The sequence below is a fragment of the Hyla sarda genome, chromosome 1 (genome assembly GCF_029499605.1).
Source record: "Hyla sarda isolate aHylSar1 chromosome 1, aHylSar1.hap1, whole genome shotgun sequence".
In the NCBI taxonomy this organism is placed as follows: Eukaryota; Metazoa; Chordata; class Amphibia; order Anura; family Hylidae; genus Hyla; species Hyla sarda.
The window spans coordinates 332,356,845-332,384,445 of NC_079189.1; the positions used below are offsets into that span (position 1 = coordinate 332,356,845).

Here is a 27,601-nt window from a genome sequence, read left to right on the forward strand (position 1 = left end):
TTTTGGACAAGTGTTTTCCAGATCATTACACTTACCCAATTTTCCTATTTCCCATTTTTTCCCTTCATATATTCCACCCCCTGACAGGTGCCATTGTCTTGAAATAATCTCGAGATAAGGGTGTGTATCCCTTTGAAATCAATTACTACATAAGTGTTCAATTAATACATGTGTATAATCCACCACTATATTACTGTTTCACTCCCTTGTAGATTATCACATATATCTGCATAAGAATGAAATAAATGAGGAAATACTAATACTTCTCTGATTTGTTTCTTAGTGATGCTGAGAGCGAAACAACTGAGAGAATGGAACACGTTATTGTACAGACTACAAGCTCTTCTGCAGAGGAAAGCAGTGCTGTGGAAGAAAGAGACAGTGTGGAACTTACACATGATATTTGGAGATTAAAGGTAAGAAAAGGAAATAATGATGTGTGTTTATTGCTTTATAACTGTAATAAGCCCAGAAAGTATTAATAGATCCCGCCAAATGAGAAAGCGACCTCATTGATTCACTCATCTGACCAGCTGTCTAATCTATCCCTTCAAATCAGTTTGCACATTACAAATAAAAGGTTGTTTGAGTTGAAAATTCTCTAGGTGTAAACCTGTATCTCCATTATATTACACATCCCCAGTTTGTCTCAGGTTTTTCAAATAGCATTGCCAAAAAATATATTCTTTGTTTCCTTTAAGGGTGCATTCACCCAATGTGGTCAAATCATGTTTTGGTTTTACCTCATTTTCTGTGAAATGGCATCAAAAAGCCACAGTATGCCGCTAGTTTTCAGAAAAAAATAATAATTTTGCAGCAATTGTGGTAATTGCTTGAAGAAAAAGGCTAAGTAACTACACAGTGTGAATGTACTATAAGTACCAGCATGAAACCAAATCACAGTATATTATTCATAATACCTACATGTGAACGCCCACAAAGGCTACGTTAAATTCTTGTTTATTCACGAGGTCACATACCTAGTGTTCTTGAAATTATGATTATTCATGCATGCAGTAATACTTTTTAGTGTTCCTATTACACAGGAGCCGCTATATTAAATGAGATGGCCTTGTGATGATAAATTCAATAGCTACATTCATAGTCTGATATGGTTAGTTTCTCTAACTTGATCTGCGTTCCTGTTCTGTATTACCATATCAAATTTATGTAATTAGTTGTGGGAGATATATTTAATTCAGATCTCATTGCACTTATCAACCACATTTTCCAGTAGTAGCAAAGAAAGTAAGATCTAAATGATACTATTCTTAAAGGAGTTATCCAGCAGAAAGGACCTTTTGGCCTTTGAACAGTATATGCAAAAGAACCCCTTTACTTACCTCCAGTGGTGTCGGCGTTTCCCACTCTGGTCCTTGGCCGCGATCCCCTTCCTTTCAGAAATGGTGACGCTTGGATGGAGTGATCCTGAGGCCCAGACTGTCATACTTATCCTCAATCAATCGCTGGCTTAGATGGGACATCACCACGGCCAGCAATTGGCTGAATGACAATATGACACTCTGGGCCCAGGTATCACCAGATTTATTTTTCTATATACTGTGTAATCACCAAAGGTCCCTCCCACTGGTTAATACCTTTAAACTATGTTCCAGGACTTTGATGTTGAAGATCTGACATGGCACCCCATGGACCAGTCTGATAAAGGGGCAGCAGCACGCCAGCAAATGCCACATCTCCATCAATTACTAGGCACAGCTTCATACAATTGGCATTGGCTGTGCCCAGTACTGCAGCTCTTTGCAGCTTAGTCTGTCAAGTAAATATTAACCTCCCCAACCTCCCCACACACGTATAAATGGGTGCTGCCAGATCCACACTGCATTCAGGATTATTGCTTTATAAAAGATCCTCTTTATTTATATTAAAAAATGTTGTACATACAACATATTTTAAAGAAGTATCATGCACAAAAACTTACCCCCTATCCAAAGGATATGGGATAAGTTTTAGATTGCAGGGGTCCAACTGCTCGGACCCCCCAGCATCGCCTGCACGGGACCCTGGCTTTCCCAGGGAACGGAGCGTGTCAATCTCCACACAAAGTGCCGGCTTCCAGTTCCCGAGGAGAGCCAGGGACCCATGCTGGAGATCTCAGGGGTCTGACCGCTGCAACCCCCTGCAACCGAAAACTTATCCCCTATCCTTTCAATAAGGAATACATTTTTGCACGTGATAGTTCTCTTTAAAGATTACCTGTCATGATCTTGTTAAATGTTATAATCCTCCCAGTTCACTGCCCCCATCATGATCAACCACCCCCTGCCTTTATTTTTATTATCTGTTTTCTACCTTGATATTGCTCTGTATTATCTGCTCAGTCTCAATCAGTCTCTCAGACTGGGAAGGGGCGTTCCCTAGAAGGTGAGACATCATCTGAAGCCAAAAAAGGCGAACTTCCTCCCTCACTCTGTTACTCACAGCCCAGAGCAGTTCAGTGTAAGATGAGCTCTGATTGGATAAGGCTGAACTCAATAACACAGTATAATCAGCAGTCTGAGAGAGGCGGGGTCAGGTAAGGAGACCTTCATCTGCCTTCTTGGCTCATACGATCCCCGAGGTCGTGCTGCAGGTGATCAGATTAGCCGTCAATGCTGCTGCATTGCCGTAGATGCTGTGATCAGTATTAATACTGATAGCAGATGGGTCCCGCCGTGCATAAAGAGACAAATGTACAGGACATTAGGACATATACATTTATGCTAATGTCCTTAAGGGTTTAAAGTCAGTCTGCCATTTTCCTCAGGTATGTAGAAATTAGTCACTGTGCACAATTTAATAGAGCCTTCCATTGATTACATCACTTAAAATTGCATCAAATTATATAATGTCATTTCCTGTGCTGTAATTGATGGGAGGCTTTATTTAAGTGGGTCCCGTGACTATAGGGGTTGGTCAGGATAATCAGATCACCTTGCACACTCCTTTCCCTGATCTGTGTCACCTGATTGAGACACACAGACTTGCATTGTGAGTGTGTCGTATTGATGGGCCTATACTGAGAACAGGCTATCACTGTTAGGCTATGTTCACACGACCGCATCTCCGTGCGGACATTACGCAAACTGCAAGGTGCTGGCATAATATGCTAGTGCTAGGACTGCATAGGAATGCGTCATCTCATAGACTGCTATGCATTCCGTTTGGACTCCGCACAAAGAATGAACGTGAAAATGGAATTTCAATGGTGGAAACTTTTGGCATGAAAATTCCGCCATCTGCACAGAGCAGCAGAATCCCCTTGAATTCAACTAGACTCTGTTGCAACAGAATCTCTGTGCTGTATTTCAATGCAATATCTGACACGGAAATTCTGGTGTGTGAACATGGCAAGGCTATATTCACATGACAGAATTTCCAAATGCGGAATTCCGCATGGATTCTGCATCAAAAGAAAGCCCGATAGACTTCAATGGGATTCCGCACTCCCATTCACACGTCAGAATTTACGCGCTAAATCCATAATGCAAGCCAGAAACCACCCAAATGAATGCGGAATTGTTGCAGATGTGTGGAAATTCTGCCGGGTGAATATACCATTAGCCCATGTACACACTTTGAAATATTCGTGCCAGATTCCGCATTGGAGTTCGCCACGGAAATTCTGCTGCAGCAGAGTCCTGTTGAATTCAATGAGATTCTGCTGCTCTGCGCACACAGTGGAATTTCCATGGCAGATGTTTCCAGCGCGGAAATTCCATTTTCCATGTCCACATGAACATGTTCATTCTTTGTGTGGATTCCGCATGGAATGCATAGCCGTTGTATTCCTGTGCGGTCCTAGATTATGTCTGCTCCCTGCAGTGTCCAGAATGTTCCAATGTGTGAACATAGCCTTAGTCTATATTCACACGACAGAATTTCCACATGAGGAATTCCGCACAGATACTGCATCTGCTGCAGCGGAATCTCTGTGCTGGATCCCAATGGGAAATCCGACACGGAAATTTTGGCGTGTAAACATGACCTTAGGCTATATTCACACGGCGGAATTTCCAAATGCAGAATTCCGCACAGATTCTGCATCAAATAAAGCCCAATAGACTTAAATGGGATTCTGCACTTCCATTCACACTTCAGAAATTCCGAATGGATTGCGCACGAAATCCACACAAGCCAGAAATCACCCAAATGAATGTGGATGCGGAATTTGTGCGGAATTTGTGCGGATATGCGGATATTCTGCCGTGTAAATATAGCCTTAAAGTTCTGGATAACCTTTTTAAACTGTCATAGTATCACTTTCTTCAATTATGGAAAAATTTAATTAAGAATAATCACACCATAACATAAAGCTCCTGGCCAACACTGCTCCTCACCTGCATGTAGCAAAACTCAGCCTTAGCGATCTAAGCATGTGTGTATATATACCTCATGTCCCAACCTCATATGCTGTCCTCATATCTCGTCCTTATGTCCCATCCTCATATCCTGTCCTCAGGTGGGACTGATTTGTGATGAAGATAGAAGGGGACGTGGCTTTGTGGGACTGGGCGTGATTTGCAAGTCAGACCAATGCACAAAAAGGGTAGATAATAAAAGGGGCTTAAACAGTGGGTGTGTATTTTTGAGATGGGGTGTGTCTTGCAAACCGGACTGACACATTCACCAGGTGATGCAGAGCGGAGCTTGTGGAGTAAGTTACTGGAAGTCCCATATACTTGCGTGGGACTTGAAACAAAAACCCATCTTTTATATAAGGGTGTAGGTAAGGGTAAATTTAACTATCATATCTTTTTATTTGACATATAAGTAATATGTGCACCACGTATTATTGAAATATCTGCAGCCATACGGAAGTTATGTGGGAACATTCATTTCCCCTAGATTTGCATGGGACTTAAAAAAAAATAAAAAATAATAATAATAATTATTTTAAAAAAATGGGGTAGTTAAGGGTTAAATTAACTATACAATATTTTAAGTGGACATATAAGTAACATGTGACCAAGTATTATCGAAATATCTCCAGCCGTTTGGAAGTTATGCAGTCACATATATTTCCCATCGACTTGTATGGGATTTTAAACAAAAACCCTGACTCTCACATGGGAGTGGGTAAGGGTTAAATTACCTATCCTATGTTTGTTGTTGACATATAAATTACGTGTGCCAAGTTTCATGTTAATATTTTCAGCCATTTGGACGTGATGTTGGAACGCACGCACGCACACACATATGCACACACACATTGGGGGAGATTTATCAAAACCTGTCCAGAGGAAAAGTTGCCCAGTTGCCCATAGCAACCAATCAGATTGCTTTTTTCATTTTTAACTCCTTTGGGATGGAGGGCGTATGCATCACTTAAGGACGGAGGGCGTTTCCACACGCTCTCCGTATTTCCGATTACCACAGCTCGCCGGGCGGTGATCGGACCGGGATGACTACTGATATATATCAGCAGGCATCCCGTCGCAATGCCTAGGGGGGTCCTGAGACCCCCCCCCATGTCGTCAATCGTGGCAAATCGCGGGTCAATTCAGACCGGCGATTTACCGCAATCTGGGCCTATCGGGTCAATGGTGACCCCATCACCTGGAAAATAAGAATGATCGGAGCTGTCAGAGACCGCTCCGACCATCCTAAATGATAGGAGCGAGGTGGCACCCCCTCCTATCCCCTGCCATTGGTCGGTCAGGCTGAGGGGTTAGAGTTCATTTCTCCCCACTCTGCCCACCAATCGAAGTCAGGGCAGAGCGGGGGGGGGGGGGGGGATACGGGAGGCGAGGGGGGAGCATGGCCGGCTTACCTGGACCAGCGGAGGCGGCATCCTGGAGCGGCGGAAGCATCATCGGAGCGGCGGCCGGAAAGTGCGGCATGGAGATGGCTGCAGTGAAGATCGCAATAAGTGACCTTCACTTTGGTCTTCTAAAAGCTGCAAAACTACAACTCCCAGCATGCCGACACAACCAAAGGCTGTTTGGCCATGCTGGGAGTTGTAGTTTTGCAACATCTGGAGGGTCACAGTTTGGAGACCACTGTGGAGTGGTCTCTAAACTGTGGTCCACCAGATGTTGCAAAACTACAACTTACAGCATGCACTGACTGTCTGGGCATGCTGGGAGTTGTAGTTTTGCAACATCTGAAGTGGCACAGTTTGGAGACCACTATACGGCAGCGAGAGGCCGCAGAAACGTTGCTTCTGTTTTTCTGGTGATGTAAATAAACATCCACTTGTTTTTCACAACCTTTGTGTGCTGCTGAATTCCTGATTTTTTTTACTACAAGCGAGGACCCTTCACCAAGGTCTTTTTTCAGCGTGCACCTCTTACCATTGTGACATTTAATTAGTTGTCCTGCTCTTCCATTTCTTTTTTTTAGATAGATAGATAGATACACCTTCAGACACAGTGTACAGTATGTGGTGATGTGTGGTGAAAAATCCAGTCCTTAAACCAGCCTTGAATATAAGGAACGGCACTCAGCAACTTCACTGCAGTCTTCTTTTGATGGCAGCTAGACATGGGATACAAAGATACGACCTATGACCGTTTCTCTCACACTTTGGTATTTGTCAAGGCCACCTTGTTGCACAGGGCATGCACAAAATGGCTGTAGGCCATATCTCTCTATCCTATGTTTTGAAGAAAACTGTGCTGTCTAAACTTGCAGGGTTTACATCTAAATCATCTTATTTCTGCATATTGTTAGACTGTGCTAGCCATGATGGCTAGGATATCATCTCACTGTTGTTTTAAAGATCTTTTACTCATGAGATCATTATTTTGTAGTTTATTTTGCACTACATCATTGAGCATCATTTACCTATATTGTCCTGCCAATCCTATGCACCAATTTAATGCCCTCTGAACCTGTGGCAATCTTATATACCTGCCTGGCTTAAAGGGGTACTCCCGTGGAAAACTTTTTTTTTTTTTTTAAATCAACTGGTGCCAGAAAGTTAAACAGATTTGTAAATCACTTTTATTATAAATCCTTCCAGTACTTTTTAGGGGCTGTATACTAAAGAGAAATCCAAAAAAGAAATGCATTTCCTCTGATGTCATGACCACAGTGCTCTCTACTGACCTCTGCTGTCCATTTTAGGAACTGTCCAGAGCAGCATATGTTTGCTATGGGGATTTTCTCCTACTCTGGACAGTTCCTAAAATGGACAGCAGAGGTCAGTAGAGAGCACTGTGGTCATGACATCAGAGGAAATGCATTTCTTTTTGGGATTTCTACTGGAAGGATTAAGATTTTTTTAATAGAAGTAATTTACAAATCTGTTTAACTTTCTGGCACCAGTTGATTAAAAAAAAAAAAACGTTTTCCATGGGAGTACCCCTTTAATGTTAGCACCTGTGACCCATACCTGCTTTTTATTAGTTCTGTTGTTCACTTCTAATCCTTGTTTTCATTTTATAATATGTCTCTGCCTGACTCCAAATTGCCCATGTTCATTCACCATAGGAGTGACTTGGCATACTCACAGCTTTACTTATCCTGTACTGAAGTGTCAAATGGCCTGTATTATAGTCCTGAGCATTAATCACAATTCTAGTTGCTACTAGGATAATTCTGAGCTTGTTGACAGACACATTCCTCACAAAAGATTTTTCGAGCTCCTATAATAAAGGTGCTACAGACAACACTTTATAGAGTACAGCTGCAGATAAGAATGGACTGTTATATCTACTGTTATGTAAGGTTAGCAAAATACATTTTTTGTTTAGTTTTTTTCCTTTTTTAATTTTTTATTATACATAATATATATGATCACTCAACTGTGTCTGTCAAGGAGATTCACAGTTCTATAGTCCTGTTCTAATCTTAGCAAAGACTATATTTTATAGCATAATGTCTGTATGCTATTGTTTGTTTCTTACTTTGCTAAAGGATGGCCTACCTGGCAGGGGATCTAAGAAGACAACCCGAAAAAGGTGCAATTTCAGATTAAAGTGCCATCCATCAACCGGGCGAGGTATGTATAATTTCTCTTGTTATTGAGTTTGAGTTTTCATACAAAGGCTTTAACATAAACATGTGGAAAATATGGTAGATGTATTGTGTTAAGAGGTAATAGATTGCAAAAAGAAACCATATCATTGAATGGGGGAACAAAGGCTGAACATGCCACACAAAATATGGTAGATGGGTATAGAAGAATCTATAATAACATTAAAGGGGTGATCAGACACCACCTTGCTTCACTGTAGGGCTTGTAGTGTGCAGGTGATGAGCAGTGCATATTTTCCTCCTGATATGACACTTAGAATAGAGGCAAAAAAGGTCCATTTTGGTTCCATCAGACCAAAGAGAGTTACTTAGTTTTTTTTTTTTTTTTTAACAAACTCTAGGTGGACTTTCATGTGTCTCTTACTGAGGAGAAGCTTCTTTCTGGGACATAAAGCCCAGGTTGATGCAGGGGTACTGCAGTAATAATTGACCTTCTGAAAGTTTCTCACATCTCCAAACATGATCTTTGGAGTTCTGCTAGAGTTACCATTGGGCCATTGGGTGTCATCTCTTTCACCAAGGCCCTTTTACCCTGATTACCTAGTTTGCTGGGGCGGCCAGCTCTAGGAAGAGTCCTGCCTGTTTAACCCTCTTCCATTAATGAATTATGGAGGCCACTGTGCTCTTGGGAACTTTTAGTTAATATTTTTGTGCCCACGGATCCGGTCTCTGAGCTCTGCATGCAGTTCTTTCCTCCGCATGGCTTGTTTTTTTTTGCTCTGATATGGATTGTCAGCTTTGAGACCTTATAGCATCAGGGGTGTTTCTTTCCAGATCATGGCCAATCACCTGAATTTACCAGAGGCGACTCCAATCAAGGTGTAGAAACATCTATGAGATGATCAAGATAAATAGGAGGCCCCCAGAACTCATTTCCATAGCAGTGTCATAGCAAAGGGTCTGGATACTTATGTCCATGTGAATTTTGCAATTCTCACTTTTAATAAATAAGCAAAAATGTCTAAAGTTCTATTTTCACATTCCCATTCTAGGGTATTAAGCGCAGAACGATAAGGGGAAAATAGTTGTTTTGGGGGTTTGCTTTTTCTTGTTTTAATCCACTTTTATAACTTTCTTTATGTATATAAATACACACATACATATAAACTTTTTTTTGTATCTGCATGCAATATTCATATTATGTGTTCTTGTGTTTAGTACGAAAAGAAAAGTGGCAGAAAAGTTCCCCTGGCACATCACTGACATCATTGCTTGGAAGAGTTGCCTCTTTACAGCACCACGTATCAGTATTGCATAAAGGGAAAGAGGCCGCAATTGCTTCTATGAATGAATTGAAGAAAGATAACATAAAACTAGCGTCTGATCTGCAGCTGGCACACCAAAGACTTCAAATCAGCAAGCAGATGGCAAAGGTAAGGAATGTACTTTGCTTAGCATGTAACAGGAAGATTATCACTGAAATAATTACTGTGCTTAAATAAGACACCCAGCACATCAATATTGTGCTTTTTATATTAGGTTCTGGATTTTTGTGCCTCTGGCAGGCGGAAGAATATTAATGTAACATGCACTTTATTCCCGTCAAACAAATGAGTAGATTATTGACCCCAGTGCGTTAATGTAATACTGTATGCTGTAATAGCACCTTACGTATTACTATAAACAATGTTATTTAAGAATCTTTCTGCAAGTTTCCATCTGGTCACAGACACTTGTCTCCCCTGTTGTAGTCAGGAGAATGGATTTTCTCCTGAGGCAAATGCTATTTGGTGGACAGCTGTTGTTTCTGTTGATGGTGCGCTGAGTCTGCACTTTGATAAGTAACAGTAGCACTACCGATTACTCACTATGGTGCAATGTCTTCTATTACAGTAGATGCCAAATCAGCATGTATTACAGTGGCAAGAAGTAAATGCTGAATAAAGTTATGGAAGAAATGTTGGTGGGGTTGTCAGTAATTGCACCAAAAGGCCTACACATTTAATAAGATCTTATTTAAGAAATCTGCTCCTGTATTTCTTTATGTTTATTTGCTGATTTTTTGGTTATGTATTATTTTTAATGTAGCACCATTCTCAAATGTTATGAAAATGTACTTTGTATTTGGCTCTTTTTTATGTTTGCACTGACATTATGGCTTAATGCCATCAGATTGAAGCAACTGATTAGCATAGTCTGCTGCACTATTCGATCAGGTGGGAAAAAATTTTAACCTATCAGGCCTATTACATATCAATGGGATCAGTCTAGATATCATACAAAACAGATTTATTACATTTTTTATCACTCTTATAAAAGTAGAACCCATAAGCCAATCCATGAAAAACTGGGCAGATCAGCCATAATCTGGTATAATCTAATTTTTATTTTTTTTTGTCCTTTCCCCCAAATTGGTATAAGATATGGTGTCAGTTTATTATTATTATTATTATTATTATTATTATTTTACTGTGTAGAATAAGGGAGCATTATTTTCATTGTGACAATCAAAAACTTGATGAATTAGAGCAAACACAGGGTGAACAGAGGCTTTGTAAGTGGAGTCGTAACTTCTGTTGGGCTTGTGATGGGTCCCATTACATATAGAAGTGAATAGTGAGAGGGACATCCAGTAAACACAACAAATGCTGAGGGATTTAGCAGGTTCAATGTGTGTACACATGATATGGTAATCAGACTGGGCTGAAGGGGCTCCTAGCCTGACTAAAAAAAATGTTGGTAAGTGATTTTTCCAGCTAGACTAATTTTCATATACTGATGGGTTTGAAATAAAAAAATACCGTAATCCCCTGAAGTGCAACTTTAAAAGTTTAATAATGTCCCTCCTTTTCATTTATTCCTCCAGGCACCCTTACACTGCTTAGTTCTGTTTCATAATACCCTACATGCCACTGCTCCTTTTTCTAAAGGTGTGCTGTAGCAATATCTGTGTGTGTGTGGTGTATGGAAGACAACATAGCAGCTTGTCTCCACCCATTAGCTCTGGGACAATTGAAAATGACAGATGAAGTCTGCAGAGGCGGCTGGTGAAAAGAATCGTGAACATTGTCAAATACAAGTTATACACTTAATGGCCTTTTTATTAAGGGGAACCCTTAAGTATCCTAATTGCTTATGTGCAAATGAGGCTGAAGTGCCCAGGGGGTGTTCCGCAGCACAGCAGAAGAGTTGTGCCTATCCTCCGTTAATAAGAGGAAATGACTAACTCTGGATTTATGCTGTGCTAGGGAAAGTCCCTGGGCATTTGAACCTCATTTACATATTGTCAGTCTATTGACAGCTCCACTTTAAATATGCCTTCCCTTTTAATGATTAGAGCTTCCATGTATGCAAATTATATACGAGTTAAGAAAAATCCCCTGGAGACTGCTCTCACCAAAGATGGTCACCAAACATCTGGTTAACTGATCCAACTTCATTTGTCTCAATATATTAGGTTTTGGAGATAAAACTTGCCTTTTACAGATACACAACAAGTATAGGATTGTGGCACTACAGTTGAGGAGTTGTTTAGTTGCCAGGAGACACTTTGGGGGGAATTTATGAATAGTGTGGGGTTTGCAAATCTCTTGTTGTTGTTGTTTTCTACAATGTAAAACCCTTAACTTTTTTAAATGTGTTTCATGTAAGCAACAATTTGGGGGCATGTCAAATTGTGGCACATTGCCCCCAAATCTCTCTTATACATCACATGTGTGCATCTTTACCTCACAACTCTGAGATAGAGAAAAACTTAAGGCTTATGTCGTGTGTGGAGATTTCAGCAGTGTCTCCAGCAACCAAGATGTGACCCTCCTCTTCATCTAAAAGCATTATTTTAGGGAAATGGGGGGGGGGGGGGGGGGAATCAAAATTTTATTAGGGGAGGGGCTTATTTACATTTATTTAACTTTTTTATTTTTTACACTTTTTTTTATTTAAATTTTCTTTTTTTTAGTCGCCTTAGTGGGCTATAACATACAATCTTTGGCTCAGCATTGGTCAGTGTTATTGGTGCTCTGCTACTTTAACCTGCCATTTCTGGCAGAAGACATCAGAGCACCGATCGGATGTCGAGGAGGAAGGTAAGGGACCTCCCGCCATCCTCTCAGCTGATCGGGACATGGTGATTTCACCCTGATGGTCCCAATCTGCTCTACTGAGCTGTCGGGATCTTTTCTTTAACATTACAGATGCCACAATCAGCTTTGATTGCAGCGTCTAAAGGGTTCATGTTGGGAAATCGCCATCATGACCCACATGGTATGAAGCGTGCTCCGCTCAGGAGCATGCTTCAAACCCAGGTAACGGGACCAGGGCATACAGGTATGCCCTGTGTCATTAAGTACCAGGATGAAGGGCGTACTCATATGCCCTGCTTCCTTAACAGCTGCATATTTTCTGAAGGTGATTTTGCTACTGATTGACTTCAATAGGTAGGAAAATACGCAGGAGTAAATACACAGCAAAAAACGACATGTGAAAAAGAGCTGCGTCCTTAGGGGGTTAATTAAACTTTGTATCCTGAGCTCTATTCTGCAGCATAGCAGACTCTGCACAGGGTGATTAGATATGACAAGGAAGAAGCCAGTGCATTCAGACCTTTAGAACACTGGATGTTAGAGAAAGCCCTTTTGCACCAAGCTAGACGTATTCAGAAGGCTGGAGATTACAGAAGAACAGAGCCACGGACGGAAGATCAGTAAGTATGGTTTTCATCTCTGTCACCTACACTTTAAGCCTGTTCAAACAGGTAGGTGCGGGTGATAGTGATGACAAATTCCCATTAAACATAAAACTATAAAGATTACATATCTCCATTGACTCATAGTAGAAAGTTAGCATGGTGTTTATACTGGTGGAGCGGTTTGGCAATCACCATCAGCTCCAGCTTTTATCCCATAGTAGCTATCCAATGGGATCTGTACCTTTTTGCTGCAAATACATCTGACAGATACCTTTTAAATAAGCCAAAGAGAGTTGACTATGGAACAATGCACTCTTTATATTTAGGTTTATTTGTAACAACATATGCGTCCTTCATATCTCAATGATCCCCAAAAGATTGTCTTGTTGGCAAAAGATAGAATACTATAGACAGAGACAGATGTTTTTCTATTCAGTACTTTTTAATCCAATAAAATTCCCACAGGGCATTATCACATGTAGATGGTAGCGATAAAAATATTCCACAAGTTTTAACATGTATTTTGTAGTTTTACTCAACCTGACTGATTGTCAGCATCTGTTGCCCAATTAAAGATAAAGATAACTAATAATTGTAGTCCTGTCAGGGCAAAATCTGTTTTATTAAAAGTTCATTTTACAGTTTTTTATTTTTGTTTTACACTTATAGTGAAAAAGCAGTATAGAGGGTTTTGTCACTTTTGTGTACTTTATAGAATGCCTATTCTGTGGCTATGCCCCAAAATGGGAATCCTTTATCACAGCTTATAAAAAAAACTTTGAAAAGTAAAGGAGCAATGCTTTTTCGACTCAAAACCTGTTGCTACTCACAAAAAGAGATGTTTGACCACTTGAAATAAGCCATTGCTTCTTTCCAAATCTTTTTGTGCATATAAACGCCAGCAAGCATCTGTCTCCAAAATGGGATCATTTTTGGACATTCATTTTTAAAAATAATAAAAAATAAAAAAAATCTGCTAGTGTTGTATTACCACTGGGTGCCATCACTTTACTTACAGTCATGGCCGTAAATGTTGGCACCCCTGCAATTTTTCAAGAAAATTAAGTTTCTCAGTCGCTCTTCATTGGGGGACACCTAACTGATGGGTATATGCTCTTGCCACTAGGAGGCGCTGACACTAGGAAAAAAAAGTCGCCTCCTCCCTGGCAGGATATACCCGCCCAACTGCAGTGAGGTAATCAGTTTTAACTAGTGTCATCTAGGAGGTGTCCACTGTGGGTCCATACTAGCAAGCCAGACAGTTGTCAGCATTTTTTCTTCTGCCGTCTGTCACACGGCGCATGGCCGATGTTTTTGCGACTGGTGTTCCAGTTCCACCTATGTCGAAGGGGCACAGTTATCGCCTGTCTGATTTGTTCCCTTTTCGTCAGAGGCCTGGGGGGTTCTTGTTCAGTCAGACTGTTGTCTACACTGGTTCCACCGCCATTGGTCTCTGACCTCTGGGCTGCCGTGGAACTAGCCAGGTTTCCCCGTACCTTCACTGCTGGGTGAGGGATCTGAAGCAGGGTCCCTGCAAGTATTCGGGATTGATTCCAGCCGGACAGTCTTTGTCTGTTGGGGTTCCTACACCACTGTGGTAGACATTTTGGTTAGGCCACACTCCAGTACCCCATTTTTGTTGAAGGTTGATTGGAGTGACCATAGGTTTTTTTTCTTGAGTTTTCCTCTCGACCACCTTTGTTTCCCTAGTTTTTTTGCAGAGAGCATTCAACAGAGCCTTTTCCTGTCTAGGCTGGTGGGCTCGCTGTCCACCATTGCAGCCAGCCTTTCTGCTTTTGGTTATCTGCTGCTGCTCACGCAGCTTGGTTCTCTCCTCTGTGAAGGAGCTGGTACAATCTCCCTGGGAGATTTTTCCCTTGATCTGTACCAGTTGTACTGCACAGACACCAAAGTCTTCTGGGGTCATCTTTCCTATGCCCAGGCCCTGAGAATCCCAGCTAGGTTCTCATTTGTTTCTTCCTCCGTTCTCTTCTGGCGGGTTGTTTCTTCAGAGTGCTCTGGTCCGCTTGGACCACCGGGGTCGGGGACTGGTTGGTCTCCTCGGCTTGGACTCTGTCCTATGAAGCTGTGGAGTACCTTCTTTTCTGGTGTTTTTTTTTCCGGTTCCTGGGGCCTTGGTGATGGTTTATGTCTTAGGCATGTGTAGTGATCCGGTCGAGACTCCCCCGTGATCCCATTAATCTGGGCGGTCTTTCTGTTCCGCACTCCTCCACTTCTTCATGGAAGTTTTTCGCCCAGAGAGTTTTTCTCGGACGTCTGTTTCCCTTACTCTTCAAGGGTTTATCTTCCAGGTGGCTCTACATCTCCAGTTTCCTTGTCCGTCTCTCTGGTATCCAAGATGCCCCCTCTTTTCAGGGTGTTGGCCGCTCCTTTCTTCCTTCGGGGTCTATATCATCCAGAGTTGGAGGGCGTTCAGGTTATCCACTTTACACCAGTAGGGCTATTTTGCCTTCTGGGTGCTCATGGCGGGCCCCTGGGATAGGGGTTCTTGGGTCTGCGGCCGTTCAGGTCCTTGTTCTCATTTTCCGGGCCTCTCCAGAGCAGGATTCCTTTTCTTTGTTTCCTGTGGGTCCTTGTCTTTCCTTAGGACCCGGGTGCCTTGGGTCTCTACAGGGTCGGCTTTTTCCCTTGGCATCCTAGTCCATCTCCTGGGACAGGTGTTTTTCCAGGAGTCCATTTTCTGGGCCTAGTGTGTCTCCGACTGGGGGGGCTCGTCTCCAGGCCCTATGGACATGTGATTTCAGTCTCGGGACGGATTCCTTTTCTCTGGGGGTTGTTTTTCCCCCCCTAGGGGACAGCTTTGGTACATCCCATCAGTTAGGTGTCCCCCAATGAAGAGCGAAGAGTGGAATGAAAAGGAAGAGTGGTCCAACATTCCGGCTGAGAGGTGTAAGAAGCTTATTGATGGTTATAGGGAGCAACTGATTTCAGTTATTTTTTTCCAAAGAGTGTGCAACCAAATATTAAGTTAAGGGTGCCAATAATTTTGTCCAGCCCATTTTTGGAGTTTGGTGTGACATTACGTCCAATTTGCTTTTTTTTTCTCCTCCTTTTTGGTTTAGGTCCAATACACACAAAGGGAATAAACATGTGTTACTGCAATCCTTTTCTGTTAGAAAAGAGGATTTTTGTACTCGCCGTAAAATCTCTTTCTCATAGCCTTCATTGGGGGACACCGCACCCACCCATTTCTTAATGTTTTTTTCGGACTGTTTTTCCGGCTCTTGGATAGTTCATCCGGGTTTCCTTTCTAGGGTCCTTTGGTCATTTGTCTTTGTTGGCTTCTCCTACTGCTTTGTGACAAAAATTATTACCTCACTGCAGGTGGGCGGGTATATCCTGCCAGGGAGGAGCCGACTTTTTTTCCTAGTGTCAGCGCCTCATAGTGGCAAGAGCATATACCCATCAGTTAGGTGTCCTCCAATGAAGGCTATGAGAAAGAGATTTTACGGTGAGTACAAAAATCCTCTTATTTCTAACAGAAAAGGATTGCAGTAACACATGTTTTACTATACATATGTTTATTCCCTTTGTGTGTATTGGAACTAAACCAAAAAGGGAGGAAAAAAAAGCAAATTGGACGTAATGTCACACCAAACTTCAAAAATGGTCTGGACAAAATTATTGACACCCTTAACTTAATATTTGGTTGCACACTCTTTGGAAAAAAATAACTGAAATCAGTTGCTTCCTATAACCATCAAAAAGCTTCTTACACCTCTCAGCTGGAATGTTGGACCACTCTTCCTTTGCAAACTGCTCCAGGTCTCTCTTATTGGAAGAGCACCTTTTCCCAACAGCAATTTTAAGATCTCTCCACAGGTGTTCAATGGGATTTAGAACTGGACTCAATACTGGCCACTTCAGAACTCTCCAGCGCTTTGTTCCTATCCATTTCTGGGTGCTTTTTGAAGTATGTTTTGGGTCATTGTCCTGCTGGAAGACCCAAGATCTTTCTGACACTGGGCTGTGCAGTGCGACCCAAAATCCGTTGGTAATCCTCAGATTTCATGATGCCTTGCACACATTCAAGGCACCCAGAGCCAGCAAAACAACCCCAAAACATCATTGAACTGTGTTCTTTTCCTTGTAGGTCTTATTCCTTTTTCTGTAAACAGTAGAATGATGTGCTTTACCAAAAAACTCTATCTTGGTCTCATCTGTCCACAAGAGGTTTTCCCAGAAGCATTTTGGCTTACTCAAGTTCATTTTGGCAAAATGTAGTCTTGCTTTTTTATGTCTCTGTCAGCAGTGGGGTCCTCCTGGGTCTCCTGCCATAGTGTTTAATTTCATTTAAATGTCGACGGATAGTTCACGCTGACACCGATGCTCCCAGAGCCTGCAGGACAGCTTGAAAATCTTTGTAACTTGTTTGGGGCTGCTTATCCACCATCCGGACTATCCTGCGTTGACACCTTTCATAAATTATTCTCTTCCGTCCACGCCCAGGAAGATTAGCTACAGTGCCATGGGTTGAAAACTTCTTCATAATGTTGCGCACTGTGGACAAATACAAATCTAGATCTCTGGAGATGGACTTCTAACCTTTGGATTGTTGATTTTTTTCCACAATTTTGGTTCTCAAGTCCTCAGGCAGTTCTCTTCTCCTCTTTCTTTTGTCCATGCTTAGTGTGGCACACACAGACACACATTGCAAAGATTAAGTGAACTTCTCTTCTTTTTATCTGGTTTCAGATGTGATTTTTATATTGCCCACACCTGTTACTTGCCACAGGTGAGTTTAAAGGAGCATCACATGCTTGAAACAATCTTATTTTTCCACAATTTTGAAAGGGTGCCAATAATTTTATCCAGCCCATTTTGGGAGTTTGGTGTGACATTATGTCCAATTTGCTTTTTTCCTCCCTTTTTTGGTTTAGTTCCAATACACACACACAGGGAATAAATGTGCATAGCAAAACACGTGTTACTGCAATCCTTTTCTATGAGAAATACTTAATTTTCTTTATTTACGGCCATGTCTGTATAGCCATACATGTTGCTGTAACTTTAAAATTAACTTTCCTTAAAAACAGCTCAGAAGTACATAGATACCCTCCTAGGTTAGGCTGGGTTCACACTACGTTTTGTCCCATACGGGAGCGCATACAGCAGGGGGGAGCTAAAAGCTCGCGCTCCCGTATGTCACCGTATGCGCTCCCGTATGCCATTCATTTCAATGAGCCGACCGGAGTGAAACGTTCGGTCCGGTCGGCTCATTTTTGCGCCATATGGGGCTTTTACAACTGGACCTAAAACCGTGGTTGACCACAGTTTTAGGTCCGGTTGTAAAAGCGCATACGGCGCAAAAATGAGCCGACCGGACCGAACGTTTCACTCCGGTCGGCTCATTGAAATGAATGGCATACGGGAGCGCATACGGTCACATACGGGAGCGCGAGCTTTTAGCTCCCCCCTGCCGTATGCGCTCCCGTATGGGACAAAACGTAGTGTGAACCCAGCCTTACCTAGCAGTGTTGTACAAGGCTTTTTTTTTGGCTCTTTGGTCAGAACCAGAACTTTTTGCCAGAATTCTGCAAACAAGCATCACTCATTTGTGTGTCCAGTATATTTTAGGTATTACATTTGTTTAAATTAAATTGTGCCCTTTCTTTTTTGTTTTCAGGTCATTTATGTAGTATAATTTTTCACACAAATACTATAATACCTCATGTCTTCCTTCTTTGTAGTTCAGACATTAATGAGATGCATGATGTACACCATGGTTCCTTGTTTTTTTTTTTTTTTAAGTTATTATCTGACAGTCTACTAACATTAAAGTGTGTTTAGTTGACCTTTTTACTCTTGAGAGATATGTGATAACAGAAAACCTCTGGAAGGTGAACATTTCTTTACATGCCACTCTACATGGAAACAAGTATCATGCATCATCGCTGTACCCATCAGTGGCAGTTAGATAAACAGTATTTCACTTCAGTGTTGTCACATGAGAAGGAGTGTACTCACTTAAGAAATGACACTCTGCTACAATTTAAAGCAGTGAGTGCACAACCTGTAGATGAGTGTTTATTGTTGTGAAATAACGCAACGCACAGCTATTAATGTCTAAATGGAGTCCAATATTTTTTTGGCAACCATTATTTTCCAGCACTGTCTCAAGCCTTTTCGGCATGGAGTTCACCAAAGCTTCACAGGTTGCCACTGTAGTCCTCTTCCACTTCTTCATGATGACATCACAGAGCTGGTGGATGTTAGTGTATAAGAATAAGTACTTTGTACAGAAAGTAAAACATGTCAGATGAAGTTGGTGTGCTAGAAAGGGGCATATCCATTTTAAGTTTATAATATACCAGTTAAGCAGACTAGAAAATATATAGTAACACCCGCGCTACCGTGCAAATATATATGTGACACAATATTATCTACTGCTGCTAGACTAGAGGTACCGATCCCTGTTAAATGTACCAGTAAATATGATTGCAATACAAAAAATAGTAGTCTGCGCTGTAGATAAACTGTCCTAATACTATAAAGATATATATATATATATATATATATATATATATGAATATTAAAAATTAATACAGTGATGAGAGCATACCTCAATAGAATGGTAGTAGAGTGATATAAGGTCACTAGTGAATAGAATGGTCTTTAAAAGTGCCGAAGTGCTAGGAATAAAAATGATATATAAATAAATATGTATATATACAACTATGTGGTATTACAGCAGCTAGTTATAGTATGTATAGCAGCAGGCCTACCTACAAATAGAGTAGGAGATAGTGATGCGGTCAGTATTCATAAAAAATCCATTGGACTTAATTCCACCGTATAATATGTGCTGTACACCTATAAAGGCAGTGTAAATGAGTACTAGATTAATACGCTTCCTTGTGTTTCTTCGAGCATCGCACTCTGACAAGTGTACAATAGACGTGGTACCTGATTCCTTTTTGATGCGAATATGCTCCGTCCGGTACCTTAGCGATTCTGCGGTTCTGGTGCGGTACTCATGCGGTTTTTATCTGCAGTCGAATATTCTCCTCCATTTCGAGAGGGTCCTATTAGATAGATATGCAGCGAGAGTACGCCCCGGCCGGTGGCGTCTCAACCTGCTGCAAACAACTGGAAGTGGCCTGGTGGAATTGGCAATTGTTTAGTGACGTCACTGAACGGTGGCTTGTTGGGTCCAAACTTCCTAGCGACGCATTTCGAAGACTTAGAATCGGTCTCCTTCGTCAAGGCTGCTTTGACGAAGGAGACCGATTCTAAATGCATGGGTGCATTTTATGTTTATGTTTGTTGTTTAATTTAAGGACCTAGCATATTTTTGCCTTAACCCCTTAAGGACTCAGCATTTTCCGTTTTTGCATTTTCATTTTTTCCTCATCACTAGAGATGAGCGAACTTACAGTAAATTCCATTCACCACGAACTTCTCGGCTCGGCAGTTGATGACTTTTCCTGCATAAATTAGTTCAGCTTTCAGGTGCTCCGGTGGGCTGGAAAAGGTGGATACAGTCCTAGGAGACTCTTTCCTAGGAATGTATCCACCTTTTCCAGCCCACCGGAGCACCTGAAGGCTGAACTAATTTACGCAGGATAAGACATTAACTGCCAAGCCGAGAAGTTCGTGACGAATCAAATTTACTGTAAGTTCACTCATCTCTACTCATCACCTTCCAAAAATCATAACGCTTTCAATTTTGCCCCTAAAAATACATATTATGAATTTACCAGTTACCAATTCTACTTTGTAAATTTTGGGGGCTTTCGTTTCTACGCAGTGCATTTTTCGGCAAAAATTATACTTTATCTTTATTCTGTAGGTCCATACGGTTAAAATGATACCCTACTTATATAGGTTTGATTTTGTCGTACTTCTGAAAAAAATCATAACTACATGCAGGAAAATGTATATGTAAAAAATTCTCATCTTCTGACCCCTATAACTGTTTTATTTTTCCATATATAGGGTTTTATGAGGGCTCTTTTTTTTTTTTTGTGCCGTAATCTGAAGTTTTTATCTGTACCATTTTTGTTTTCACTGGACTTTATGATCCATTTTTATAAATTTTTAGGGTATACAAAGTAACCAAAAATATGCAATTTTGGACTTTGGTCATTTTTTTTACATAAACGCCAGTGATCGTGTGGCTTAATTAACGATACCACATATGTTTATTTTTATGTAAACTTTTTTTTATATGGAATTTGGGAAAAGGGAGATGATTCAAACTTTTAGTATGAAATGGGTATTTTTTTAAACATTTATTTATTTATTACCCTTTTAGTCCCTTAGGGGACTTTTAGGAGGAATCCTTGGATTCCTCATACAGATCCATAGAACTACATTGATCTGTGTGCTCTGCACTCGATTGATAAAGCCTTTTTTTTTTAACAAAATTAGTTTGTTTAAAATCACTCTATTTTGACCCCCTATAACTTTCTTATTTTTCTGTATACGGGGCTGTATGATGGGTAATTTTTTGAATTTTTTTGGAATGTGATGTGACAAAAAGCTGCAATTTTGGCCTTTTTTTCTTTTACGCTTACACTGTTCTTAGTACAGTAAAAATGGGATAAAGGGGCCATTTACATTTTTTTTATTGTGGGAGGAGGTTTTATACACACACTTTTTCTGTCAGTTTTGCCACTGCAGTTTTTGATCCACAGTCAGAAGTGCATAAGGGAGGAGAAGTGTAAGTTCTTCCTTTATATGTCCTATGCCTTTTGAATACACTTCTGGCTTTGGCTCAAAAACTGCAGTGGCAGTTTTCCAAAAACTGCCAGTAAAAAAAAACAAGTGGAAACTTAGCCAAAAGGACTATTTATAGCAATCAAAAGATTGCAGAGGCAGTACTAAATAAGACTATGCATAGGCATTGCACTGCTCAGTATTATCAGCAATCTCTTTCTCTGGTCTGCTTGAAGTCAGACCAGAGGAGAAGACCCTGGGGATGATGGGCAGAGCAGGTGAGGGGACCTCTGGCCGCCATGTTGGATGATCAGATCCCTGCTGCGGGCGATCCGATCATCGATTCAAATGACCGCAGATGCCGTGATCGGTATTGATCACTGCATCTGAGGGGTTAATGGTGGACATTTCTGATGTCCGCCATGACAGAGGAGCTCTGATAGCAGCCAGGACCTTCCGCGCATGGTGCAAGCACCACTCTGGTGCTCGCGTCATGTACAGGATGTAAATGTACATTCTGGTGTGTTAAGTATCAGAACGTACATTTACATCCTGTGTCATTAAGGGGTTAAGTTTTTGTTTTTGGTGCAAAATGGGTAAAAGGGGCCATTTGAAAAACTTTTATTGGGGAGGGGCTTTTTCACGTAAATTTTTTTTTTCACAATTTTTATGTCCTCATATCTATAGCAATCCTGAGATTGCATATACTGAACAGTGCTATGCATAGGCATTGCACTGATCAGTATTATCGGTGATCTACTTATCTGGTCTGCTGGAAGACAGACCAGAAAAGAAGACCCCTGGATGACGGCCAGAGCAGGTGAGGGAACCACCGGCTGCCATGTTGGATGATCGGATCCCCACTGCTGTGGGCAATCCAGTTATCCATTCAAACGCCCACATTGCCACAGATGCTGTGATCTGTATCTGTGCTTTGCCTGTCCCTAAAACCAATCTCATTTTTGAAAAGTTACTCGCAAAAATATCTTTTTTAAATTACAATCTTTAGTAAATGTATGCTTTAAAAATGTTATAAACTAATTATTATTATTATTATTAATAAATATGCAAACTTTGATAAATAAGATGTCAGGCTGTATATAACAATAAAGAAGTCAAACTGAATATAGAAATACTAGCAGTTTATATGTCTTTAAGTAATGTATTTGTGCGACAAATATATTTCAAATGTTTGCCAGTTTAATAAATTTCTCGTAACTACATGTATGTATGCATGGAAAATGTATACATATGCAACAGTACATGTCTGCTCTGTGCTGAAGTCAGCTTGCCCAAAAATGTTTTTTTTTTTTTTGTCTAAAAAAAGTCACATTTTATAAATCTTGCATAACTCCTTCCCAACCCATGACATACATGTACTTCATGGATCAGGTGGACGGACATGATGCGGGCCTGCAGGTCAGGTCCCCGTCCTAACCGGGAGATGGCAGCTAACATCTGCCGGTAATAACAGACATTGGAGATCACACCGATGTCCGTCATTTAACTGGTTAAATACCGTGATCTATACAGATGACTGTATTTAAACATTAAATGCCACTATTCCCTGTGGTGTATTTTTTTCCCCCTGTGATTCCTCACTTTAAAAGAAAGGTTAAATAAATGAAAACCTGTTTGGCTATTTGGGAGCACTATAAAAACAGGGGAAAAAATGGCACATGTGTCTAAAATTAATTATGAAATTACTGGTACAGTATATGTTACTCTAATTTTTGATTGTTATATAAAGCCTAACATCACTTTCAGTGTGGTGTGCATGTTTTTTATCAGTAGTTGGTTGATATTTTTAAACATTATTTTATATACCTCTTTTCTGTACCTAATATATGCTTGTGTTTAGTTTAATGAATTCTTTATTTATTTATTGAAGAGGTGGGTCCATGGTAAAATAGGGTCTCCGACTTTGTCAGGAGAGAATAAAATTCTCTTGAAGGGCATGCAGGTTGTCCCAAAAGCAGTAGTCGGGGGAGGTAGGAGGAAACATGGTGATGCTGTACAGTATGCTAGAAACTCAATAATACTGGAACGGAGGGATGGGGGTCTCAGAAGTCCTTGATGGAAGTCAAGGAACTAGAAATTTTCTCCAAGCATTCTACGGTTATCATTAGTGGACTGTCCTCTTCAAATAATACCATGGAGCAAAAGGCTATTGTAAAATACATTTTCATGCAGCATTTCAGCTTTGTAGGCGAGAAAGACACATTTTGAACTGAAATGATTATTCTTATTTCACCAAAGTTATTGTTGGTATGATAAAAATCCATGCAATATCTAGTATACTTAATATACTCTAGTATACAGTTTTACAGTGCTTGCAGTCATTCACCGGGAACTTTCTAGTGGATAAGAATCTGTCCTGATCATGTGAGGGAAATAAAGGTCCACTTGTTACTTGACATGATATTTATTTCTTTTTAGACCATTTGTTGTCAGTTAGTTGGGCACATGCATTTTCTATTTACCTAATAAAGATGTGTATGTTTTAAAGCAAGAGGTTTTACTTGTAAAATGTGTCCCTCTTTAGACTCGGAAGTTTACTGCTTTCCAATGTAACACTATTCTACCTGTTTGTATTGGTTTTGGTACCTGGTAAAATATTATGCATGCTTTAACAGGTCTGCAGTTTCCAGGAATGGTTAACCGCTATCTGGAAAACTTTTCTTAGAATATCTGCAAATCAACCTAATGATGCGTTTGGTAAAGTGTAAGAATTCAGAGCAGGCTTCACTTGATCAGCTCTATCCCCTGGCTTTCTTTACTACTTAATCTTTTGCTTTACTCTGCCTGCCACACTTTGTCTAGGATTTCTGTTGGTGTAATTGGTCTACTCAAGAACATTGAACCATATGACTTTGAGAGGAGCCAAAAGATTTAGCATGCAAAGCACTGAATTTAAATAGGATGGAAACAGACTCTCCTGCAGACATTATATTCAACAGATTCTCTAAAATGTTCTTGAAATATTTTTCCCTTAGAAAAAAATTATAATTTGTGTGGAAATAATAATTGTCCTTTTTGTTTGTTTTCTCTGTTCCAGAACAGCTGTTTTGATAATCAGTTGGCATAATAGTCCACTTTTATTTATAAAAAAATTTATTAAAAAATTATGATTCTATGTACAAAAACTATATGAAAATGCTTTATAAAAAAAAAACCGCATTAGTGGCATGTATTTTGGGTTTGACTGCTTCACCTCTAGAACTTTAGATTTAGTTTTCATGAATGAATTTTTTAGAACATGCCACTTGTTAAGGTCTGATTGTTACTATGGGCAACTGCACAACAATTCCTCTACACAGGTATTGACAAATCTCCCCCATTGTTTGCAGAATAAAATTTGAATGGAAAATATGGTACCCTGTGGGAAGGCCAAATTACCTGCTTAATGGGGTACTCAGCCCCTAGACATCTTATCCCCTATCTAAAGAATAGGGGATAAGATGTCTGATCATGGGGGTTCCCTCTCTGCAGCACCATGCGTGATCTGCTGCACGGAGTGAACTTCGCTCCGTGCCTGATGACGGGCGATACAGGGGCCGGATTATCATGACATCACATTCCCACAACCCCCCCCTCGTGACGTCACAGCCTGCCCCCTCAATGCAAGTCTATGGGAGGGGTCACCTCACCCATTAAAGCCATCAAAGAACCAAAAATCCCAGAATAACCCTTTAACCCCTTAAGGACTCAGGGTTTTTCCGTTTTTGCACTTTCGTTTTTTCCTCCTTACCTTTAAAAAATCATAACCCTTTCAATTTTCCACCTAAAAATCCATATTATGGCTTATTTTTTGCGTCGCCAATTCTACTTTGCAGTGACATTAGTCATTTTACCCAAAAATGCACGGCGAAACGGAAAAAAAAATCATTGTGCGACAAAATCGAGAAAAAAAAACGCCATTTTGTAACTTTTGGGGGCTTCCGTTTCTACGCAGTGCATATTTCGGTAAAAATTACACCTTATCATTATTCTGTAGGTCCATACGGTTAAAATGATACCCTACTTATATAGGTTTGATTTTGTCGCACTTCTGGAAAAAATCATAACTACATGCAGGAAAATTTATACGTTTAAAAATGTCATCTTCTGACCCCTATAACTTTTTTATTTTTCCACATATGGGGCAGTATGAGGACTCATTTTTTGCGCCATGATCTGAAGTTTTTATTGGTATGATTTTTGTTTTGATCTGACTTTTTGATCACTTTTTATTCATTTTTTAATGTTATAAAAAGTTACCAAAATACGCTTTTTTGGACTTTGGAATTTTTTTGCGCGTACGCCATTGACCGTACGGCTTAATTAATGATATATTTTTATAGTTCGGACATTTACGCACGCGGCGATACCACATATGTTTATTTATTTATTTTTTTTACACTGTTTTATTTTTCTTATGGGAAAAGGGGGGTGATTCAAACTTTTATTAGGGAAGGGGTTAAATGACCTTTATTAACACTTTTTTTTAACTTTTTTTTGCAGTGTTATAGGTCCCATAGGGACCTATAACACTGCACACACTGATCTCTCATCCTGATCACAGGCGTGTATTAACGTGCCTGTGATCAGCATTATCGACTCTTGACTGCTCCTGCCTGGATCTCAGGCACGGAGCAGTCATTCGTCGATCGGACACCGAGGAGGCAGGTAAGAGCCCTCCCGGTGTCCGATCAGCTGTTCGGGACGCCGCGATTTCACCGCGGCGGTCCCGAACAGCCCGACTGAGCAGCCGGGATACTTTCAGTTTCACTTTAGAAGCGGCGGTCAGCTTTGACCGCCGCTTCTAAAGGGTTAATACCGCACATCGCCGCGATCGGCGATGTGTGGTATTAGCCGCAGGTCCCGGCCGTTGATTAGCACCGGTACCCACGCGATATGATGCGGGATCGCGGCGCGATCCCGCTTCATATCGCGGGAGCCGGCGCAGGACGTAAATATACACAACATAATAAGAATGTAAAAAAAATGTTAAAAACTTTAAAAAAAAATTTACCAACTTATTAAAAAGGAAAAAATATACAGACCTGTTACTCAGTACTTAGTTGAAGCACCTTTGGCAGTGATTACAGCCTCCAGTCTTCTTGGGTATGATGTCACAAGGTTTACACACCTTGATTGGAAGATTTTTTGCCATTCTGCAATTTTTCTCTGCAAATTCTCTCAAGCTTTATCAGGTTGGATGGAGACCATCAGTGGAAGCAATTTTAAGGTCTATCTAAAGATATTCATTTAGGTTGAAGACAGAGCTCTGGCTGGGCATTCTCAGAGTTTTCCCTAGGCCATTACTGAGCTGTTTTAGGTTAGGGTTAATGTCTTGTTGGAGGGTAAACCTTCACCCAGTATGTGGTCCTGGCCCCTCGGGATCAGGTTTTCATTAAGAATATCTCTGTACGATATTAAGCTTTCCCCTTACCAGTCTTTCTGTACCATCCACAGCATGATGCTGCCCCCACTATGCTTCACTGTAGGGATGGTGATGAGCAGTGCCTGGTTTTCTCTATAGATTATGCTTACAATTAAGAAAGTAAGAAGATAATTTTGTTTCTCACTTCACGTAGGTTTTCATGTATACTTTACAGAGGAAAGGCTTCTTTCTGGCCATATTGGAGAAGGGCTGCAGTAATGGTTGACCTTCTGGAAGTTTCTCCCATCGGCACACAGAATCTTGAAAGCTCAGCCAGAGTAACCATTGGGTTCTTAATTACCTCTTTTATTAAGACCCTTCTCACCCAATTACTTAGTTTGATGGGGCAGCCAGCTCTAGGAAGAGTCCTGGTTGTTCCAAACTTCTTCCATTAAAGAATTATGGAGGCCACTGTGCGTTTGGGAGCTTTCAGTGCTGCAGTTTTGGTTTTTTTGTCTAGATTTGTGCCTCCACACAATCCTGTCTCTGAGCTATACAGGCAGTTTTTATTGGTACCATTTTTCTTTTGATGGGACTTTTTGATCACTTTAAATACGCAATTCTGGACTTTAATATTTTTTTTTCTCTCGTTTACACCATTGACCAAGTGATGGTGATACCTCATATGTTTATGTTTATTTTTGTTTACATTATTTTATTTAAAAAATTGTAAAATTGGATGATTCAAACTGTTATTAGTGAAGGGGTTTATTCACTTTCGTTTACTTTTTTTTATACTATAGGGAACTGTTACTTGCGATTTTTTGATTGCATATACTAGCCATCATAACTTTTTTTCACATTTAAAACATTGAGATCAACTTTGAAGCAAATAAAGGGTTAATGTGGGTGCCAGCTGCTGATAGCATTTCTGACCCACCAAG

At 40.6% G+C, this 27,601-nt stretch overlaps 1 protein-coding gene across 5 annotated transcripts in view; it reads left to right on the forward strand.

Moving 5' to 3' along the window:
• CNTLN (centlein) overlaps positions 1–27,601 on the forward strand; it is a 419,445-nt gene that overhangs the window by 288,810 nt on the left and 103,034 nt on the right. For all 5 annotated transcript variants that reach the window (XM_056552149.1, XM_056552148.1, XM_056552151.1 and 2 more), the window contains 3 exons: positions 284–416; positions 7,864–7,948; positions 9,142–9,356. In XM_056552149.1, coding sequence (XP_056408124.1) covers positions 284–416; positions 7,864–7,948; positions 9,142–9,356 — 433 coding nt within the window. The remainder of the gene's footprint in view (positions 1–283; positions 417–7,863; positions 7,949–9,141; positions 9,357–27,601) is intronic.